Source organism: Anneissia japonica, unplaced genomic scaffold (assembly GCF_011630105.1).
Source record: "Anneissia japonica isolate Jap-2015-1 unplaced genomic scaffold, ASM1163010v1 scaffold10184_len302889_cov135, whole genome shotgun sequence".
Taxonomy (NCBI): Eukaryota; Metazoa; Echinodermata; class Crinoidea; order Comatulida; family Comatulidae; genus Anneissia; species Anneissia japonica.
The window spans coordinates 207,140-215,188 of record NW_022713807.1 but is presented as its reverse complement, the minus strand read 5'-3'; the positions used below and the strand labels follow the sequence as shown (position 1 = coordinate 215,188).

The window sequence follows — 8,049 nt, the reverse complement described above, 5'->3', positions numbered from 1 at the left end:
CGAGTGGTCGCGAGTGGTCCCGTGTGTTCCGTGTGGTATTTAGTAGGACCCGATTTTTTAGGCCTGCCTTAACCTACATGGCCTAGCTAAGCCTACTAGCTTAGCCTAACTAGAGGCTGGCTGGGCCTCGGTTTGTAACCCACCACACAACATCACTAACAAGTGACACCACACTGGGTCCTGACATAGTGCGAGCCAGCAAGTCATGCGAGCCAATACGCGAGCCATACATTTAAATTTTTTTTTTTTTCATTTTATCCAGTTTTGCAAACACGTAGGCCTGGCCTATAACCCTATCCAAGAAGAATGGCGCCCTCTGTTGTCGACGCCATTTCTGGGGAGTCCTTGGGGAGTTCCCTAATCCCCTAAATGACAATGTGGTGTGATGTGTTTATAAACAAAGTACCATTGAGAAATCCAGAGGTAACGGAACTAGGGGGTGATGCGTTATGGAGAGTAATGTTGACAGGAAATGGCGTGCAGTGAGTTTGTTGTGTTTATGCGCTATTGATGTTGGAGTACAGCAACTATTTATTTTAGTAAAAGTATTTATGTAATGCATGAAAAAGGTTGGGGGAATGTTGTGTGTCGAAATGAAGTGCTGCAGTTATTTCATGCATAAATGTAAGGTAAATTACGTTGATTAATTAGCGAAGATATGGATGCAATTACTTGGAATTAAGGTGTTCATAAGGCAAGAGGGGATGCAAACGCTGTAACAAGGGACTAAAAGAATATTCTGAACTTGATAGCTAGTAGTAATGGCTAGTATGCCTTGCGATCAATGAAAGTGCTGAAGTTGTGTACTTCTGCTGAACAATAATACAACGGAATAGATATACCTGTAAGGCTATAATGTTTAATGATTGAAAAGGCAGCGTGTTTGTGGTTATATATACACTTATAGAAGTTGCAGAGTATATATGTAGTTTTTTTTTGTTTTTTTTTAGACATGTGTATGTTCTGGAGTTTGAGAAAAGAAAAGAAATGTAGGCAGTAATGCAAGAGTGACAAATTTGAAAGACAATGTAGGGAACTTTTTTCGAATTTTGCAAATACTGCACTTTAATTTGATGAAGAGAATGTCAATGGCAGAGGTGAACAACTCGTGTTCAGAATTACTAATGTTGTGTGGGAATTATGTAAGAAATGAAGCTGATTTTGAAATAAGTATCTGTATTTTACGAATTTGAAGCCATAAACTGTTTGCTAAAGAAAAAGAAATGGTTTAGTAATTTTTTTGTACTGCATGAAGTAGAAATCCTGAGGATTTTCATTTTGAAATCTATGTCAAGTGATGTGTTATGAATTTTTGAGCATTTGAATGAGGAAATTGAAGTTTAATGCTGAAGGTGATGGCTGTCTTAATGATGAAATCAACTGCACTGGGTATCAATGTGACTAGGTTTGTGGGACGTGTAATACATCAAAGAGATGTTTTTGTAAATTACATGTGCAAGGGCAATATGCTGTGAAAAGATGACGTTCAGCAAAGTGGTCATGGTTTCATTTGTGAAAGTTGCACTAAATGAGTCCAAATAGATATATGTATACAAATTATTGTGTTTTACATACAGGTGAAACTTCATAAAAGTAAAGATATTTTTTGTAATACACATATTTGGAACATTTATTTGACTAAAATATCAATTTTAATATGTGTTAAAGGTATGTGTTAAAAAATTTCAAAGAAGATTAACGTACTACTAAAACTTCCTTAAACCAAACTTTTTAATAATCAAATTAGAAAAACACTTATTTTACTAAATAATAATTTTACATGTCTTGAAGATATGTATTAAACTTTTATACTAAATGTACATAGTCCTGAAACCTCCAGAAAGCCGACATATATTGCAAGACACATATTTGGAACATTCATTCTGCTAAAGAACAATGTTATGTGCTGAAAATATGTACTAAACATTTTAGGCTAAATTTACGTACATGAAACTTTGTAAACACTAAACAATGCATATTTTCTGTAGTGGACACATTTTGGACATTTGTTTCACGATATGTAATATGTCTAGCTTAATGTTCAAATTTTACTGTATGCTTTAATGTTTACTTGTGGTTAGATTTGTACAGGTTGAGTCTTGGTACTTTTTAATCTTTAGACCTGTACCTAATTATTTTCTGTAGGCTCCAAAATTGTTAGTGCATGCGATCGTATGTATGGCGACCGGTTGAAGGAACGTTGGTTTGCACATTGGATGCTGCAGCAGAATCTGTTGTAGGCTGTGTTGTTGGTGGTTGACATGGCCTGTGACATGGTCTTTCAATTGCGACTTGGACTTGCTCTCGTGGAAACTGTTGTTGTACTTCATACAATGGTGCATTTGGCAAATTTTGTTGGGGTTTTATTGAAGTGATGTGGAAGTTTGGTTCGCGCACATGCTCGTCATTTTTGCGAGTACCAGGCTTGTACCAGCCAGAAATTTTCCATGTTGTGTTGTGCTGTTTATAATAATCAATCACAGAGTTGATATGCTGACGTACTTCCAACACTGGCAAGAGAGGGCCTGTCGTCTGGATATAAAAATAAGAAATGTAGACATTACATACATGTGATGAAATTGAATAGTGGAAATATAATAAGTGGGTTGCAGGGAGTAAAAATTAATTTTATTGAGATAGTGTGTATGTATATGATAGTATATTTAAATGCAAAGGATTGGTGAATGAGTATGAAATGAGAGTGGTTGTGTGAAATTAATGTAAAATGGTGGTGGGTGTGACTAGTCTGTAAATATTATGCACATGTAGGTTTGACTTTATGGGTCTATGTAATAATGCAAGGTCTGGAAGTGGTAGCAATAAAAAAGGGATAGGAATTTCAGAAGTAATGGGAATAAACTGCCTTTGTTTGGCCAAGGCTGAATGACCAGCAATGTTATGAAATCTGGCAATGCAGTTGCTTTTAGTGGGTTTGTTGGAATTTACTGTTGGATTATATATTTTGACATTGTGTAATAAATGAAGGTATTGTTTGATTTTTATTTTTCTTTGAAGTAATGTAAAATATGGTTGTGAAAACTGTGATGAAATCATAATGAGTTTTCCTGGTTTAGTTGCCAAACTAACAAATTGTGGCACGAGTTGAAAAGGTCAAACAATGATAATGTGTTATTGAATATTTTGACTTTGGTAATAGAAATATTTTTGGTGTAATGGTAGTTTTATTTTTGGAGTCGTACATGTGTTTTTATGGCTTGCTTTGACAGAAACAGTGCTGTGAATGCAGCTGACTGGAATGGCACACGAGTAATATTGACCTCTGTGGATGATATTCTGCAAGAAAGGATTCTTGTAGCAATATCTTCGGTTATGGTGGCTGGGCATGGTGTTGTGCTTTCGTGTTGGGAGTCGCAGAGTGTTGCTCCACATCCTATGATTATATTAGCCTTGGTTATTGTGATGTTGGCTGCCTCCATGTATAGAGCTCTTGGCGTTGGTTTATCAGTGTATTCGGCAACATAAGGCCTAGTGCACATTGTAGCAAGTGTATTTTGAATGGGAAGAAAGGGTTGTTGCAGTTCAATGATTGGTATGTTGTTGTACATTGATTTGTATTCTGGTTCAAACAGGCCGACATTGGCACCAATCCATGTGATATTCTGAATTTTGAATAGTTGACGGGTGTCCTGTGATGAGGTTGTAAAAACATAAAACAGATCGCCACCTCTTAGCTCTCTGAAAGTGACAAAGTATCATTATTAGAAGGAGAAGTTCTTGGAGAGAATATGCATTTTGTAGTTACATAAATGTAAATATATCATTGATGAGAGTTAGAAAACATGAAGCTAAAACTGGAACTGAAAGCACCTTTTGATTGTGGAATCGGTGATAGTGTGTTGTTGTGGTGTTCAAGTAACAAATGTTGAATGTAGTTACCTTAAGAGAATTAGGCGGTCATATTGTTTCTCGAATTTCAGGAATTTATTCTCACGTGTTGCCTTTTTTGGTTTTTGTTTTTTGATACGAAGTATCTCAGCTAATACTCTTGAGTTGACACTGTCCGCTGGAGTAGAGATTAGGTTGGTAAGTGTCACATCCTTTATAATTTCGTGATTAAAAATGTCCATGGCACTTTGCAAGTTTCCCAGTTCAATGTACTGAGAGAGCATTTTGTGCATTGAAGATGTACACTGTAATAAATAATAGATAAAGTGATGTCAATATTTGAAATGTGAATAACAATTGTTGTTATTAGTGAAGAATGTGAATTTAGTAAAATTGTTTTGAAATGGTGTCAAAAAGTACATGAAGAAATGAGAGCACTTTATTTATGAAGTGTGTTTTAAGCAGAAGGAAAAGAATAACAGTTGTGGGGATTTTTGTTCTTTTTAATAATGGTGTTGGGTTAGTTGATTAAGACGGAGCAGACATTTTGATGTGGTTATTAGTCCCTAGTACTGGTGTATTCAGTTTATGTTCTGTGTAGTAGTAACAAAATTTAATGTTGGAGGTGATATTTGGCGAGTGAAGGACGCGACTCAATGTGAGTAGCAACATTAGACTAAGAGGAAACAAATGGAATGAGATGAAAAATGAAGCAAGATGTAACAACTGTATGTTGTTATGTAATAACGGAGCTGTTATAATGAGTAGATTTTTGTGTTATTTATTGGTCTTATGTAAGTGTACAGAAAGGGTTAACATAAGAGCGATATTGAAAGTGAGTGAAGTGGGGAAGGTACATTTTGATAAGTTAGAATTTGGTGTATTGTGAGAGGCAGCAATGTTGGCGATGCCAAACAGTGCTGCCTCTCAACTAAGTGCTGATGTCGATGTGATAACAGGAGAAGTAGGCATGCGATGGTGAGGAGTGGGGTTTTGTGAATGAGAAGGTATGGATACTTACAGTGGAGCAGTTACATTATTCGTGTAGTTGGCCGAGTTCTTCCCATAATAATTCTGGATAATTATTTTGGAATTGGTGAAATACAATTCTGCCGTTTGTGTAAATAATTCTGCTGTCTGGGGCAACGGCCTGGCCATTTAATTGATGCCACCGTGCTTCAAATTGCTTTCTTGCAGCAATGTTCTGTGGATTTTGAGCATTTCCGGGGAAGCGGTACACTATAATAAAGCACTGCCAAGGACGTAGGTGTGGCTGATTTGTAAAACGGGAACCTTGTCCAGTGTTGTGTTGTTGCAGTCGTCGTCATACATTTGCTGTTTCTCCAACATATGCAAAGTTTCGATTAGTGGAACTGATGAGCATATATACGTAACCGACTGTGGCTGTAGGCAGGTGTAGTGTGATATCGATGGATTTGTGAGGGTTATGAACATGGGTTATTATTGCTGTGTCGCGGTTAGTGTGGAGAGCTTTAAGGATTTTATCAATGTGTTGTGCGCATGGTGGGTTTTTTTGCAGTAGTTTTTTGAATAGCCAGCAAAGTGTCATGTGGGTCGTCAGTAACAAATGTAATATTATCCAAGGATGGAACACGGCTAATCAGGACTAGGAGTTGTTGTCTGTCCCATAGCCTGTATTTACGGTGTTGACAGGATATCTGGGTTGCTGTATTGGCACATGTTTCTCCAAGAGACTGATGAACAGTGCTGCAAACATAGTAGGTAACTCGATATTGGATGCGGCGTGCCTTTATATGGCCGCTACCAACAATGATTAAAGGTGTTGGTGCTGGGTAGAGGTTGAAAATGGGGCAAGTAGAAGAATCGTCTGTAGTATGAATGTTGCGATGGCCAGCGGGTAGAAGCTTCAGAGTTAGTTTTGGTGAAGAATCATCTGGGAGTTGTTCCACTATGCACAGTTGACCCTGAGAAAAAGAGGGCATTGTTGCAGTGGCATGAGTGTTGTTGTATGTTAGTCTTACAATTTGGCCCCTAAAAAGAAAGAGTTGCTGTTGTTCTAGGCAAGCTCTGTTGAGTTCTGATTGAACAGATGTGGTTACTTCACCTCAAATTTGATTTTGTGTCTCAGCTTCATCATTAGCTCTGTAGGTACTTGAGTAAATTGTTGGGTCATCTTTTTTTCTCCTTATATATTCAGAGATAATTTCTTCACAAGCAGCCTTTGTCCCAACAATTTTCAAAACATGTGGTGGTACTTGATCCCATGTGGACACAGCACGTGGAATGCAACGTGTGTTGATTATGTCGACTACTTCCTGTACTTCTTGAGGCGTGATGGTAATTTTACGCATGATGGTGATGATGCGTTGTAAGTCATTGTCTGTTGAAGAGCGAACATAATGATTCATTGCGAGAATTTGAAAAGAACACATTAGATGCTGACTTGTCCAAAAAGGAGTTCCATCTACAGGAGTTAACTGATGGGGATCACCTGTTGCAATAATCACAATACCTCCCATTGGTTCATCCAATGTTTGTAGGAGTAGGGGTGGTGAAGACCACTACGTTGCGCTTAACTTTTGATACGTCAACAAAGCGTGTATAGTGTTCAGTGGGTGGTTGGATGATATAGTTGAACTCTGTTTTAAGTGGGCCAAAGATGTGTGTGTACAAGTCAGTGGCTTGGCCAGCAATTTCAGGGTTTGGGTGACGTAGTAGTTGATATATAAAGTCAGCAGCATTGGTTACATGAGGATGTCGTAAACGGACACATCGTTTTGCTCCATCTATCCAATGGGATAAGCTAAGGGTTGGTTGAAGTTGAGATTTCTCATTTCGCTGCCATGTGAACCATCGTAGGTACAGCTCTACTTTTGAAAACAATAGTAATTCTGGTGGACGAATTGAGAAGGATGATGTTGAATCTAAGTAGTAGCTTCCACTTACATAACTTTCAATAGTGTGTAGTTGAGATGGTGTAAAGTGGCGCCATTGGGGAAATGCGAGACGAGCAGCGACGGTTTCTGGCATTCCACCACCTCCAACCTGTGGGTTGAGGTTTTTGCAATAGGCTTTTCGACGTTTTACAATGGCTGATCTGTATTCTGGTGCTTTGGTTGAAGCATGCACAGTATCAGACGTTGAAATGACATATGGAAATTTGATGGTATACCATATCATTTCTGTGAGTGCAATCTCTCTGGCTATGTTATTGTGTGTTTGGTTCTTTGGATGTTTGCGCTGACCAGTGATTTTTAAATTGATGGGATTATGAAGGATAACTTCGACCTCATCTTGTGTTTTTGATGGAGAAACACTAAGTGGTCGTTTTTCATCTGTACCAGCTGTGTATTTGGCAAGATAGGAAACCTGAAATTTCCTGTCACAAACTTGTACGTTTGTGGAGGATTTCATCGCTACAAATAAACGGGTATTGCTGGCACAAAGTGTTCATGTGGTTGGGCTGGATAATGCCATATGCCTGCGGTGAATTGTGAAGTTGTTTGCCAATGTTTTGCACAGTTGCACGGTTTAGCCAAATTGAGATATGCGAGTTGATGGTATGTGTTTTCTGGGTAGAGAATGCCATGGTCCTCAAAGAAATACTTGAAAGAGGGTGGATGTTTAGGTACACGGCAGATTAATGAGTCGTCTTTTGCTTTGCGTTTTATACATTTGAAGCTTGCCTTATTGCAACTATGTTTCTGGAGTGTGTTTGCAAGTTGAAGGAGTTGGTCATAATCTTGGTGAGTGGAAATCAGTCCATCCTTCATAAGGGAATGCACTGTCTGCTGACCACATGGTCATATTTGAACACCTTACTCGTGCAAGTGTGGATTCGATTGACTAGCTTTGCGAATTGGAGCAAAACCAGGTGTAGCACTGTCATTGCAAGTAAGTGTTACAAAATACGTCCATGAACCTTCTGTGCGTAATGTGGCAAACAGAAGATTAACTTTTTGGCGTGAGTCAATTTCATCAAAATTTAGAATTCCTTGATTAAGATCTGGTAGTAGTCTATGACCGTCTCTGACAATAGCTTCCAAACCCCTATGGCAAGCCACTGTGGCCGAGTTCCTATTGAGATCACTGTTTAGCATAATGTCAAATGCAAATTGCAAATAGCTCATCAGGGCCGGCGGAACGTTTTTCAAAGTGGGGGGCCCCACTTATAAGCAGGCGCGTAACAGGGGTCTTGGGTCGGGGGGGGGGAAAGGTAAT

At 38.5% G+C, this 8,049-nt stretch overlaps 1 protein-coding gene across 1 annotated transcript in view; it reads right to left on the bottom strand.

Annotated features, from left to right (window-relative positions):
* Positions 1–2,157: 2,157 nt before the first annotated feature.
* Positions 2,158–8,049, bottom strand: part of LOC117108788 — a 12,143-nt gene continuing 6,251 nt past the window's right edge. Inside the window, exons 2-4 of the mRNA XM_033250937.1 lie at positions 3,898–4,151; positions 3,201–3,696; positions 2,158–2,532 (exon numbers count right to left, since the gene is read on the bottom strand). Coding sequence (XP_033106828.1) covers positions 2,158–2,532; positions 3,201–3,696; positions 3,898–4,139 — 1,113 coding nt within the window. The 5' untranslated portion in view covers positions 4,140–4,151. The remainder of the gene's footprint in view (positions 2,533–3,200; positions 3,697–3,897; positions 4,152–8,049) is intronic.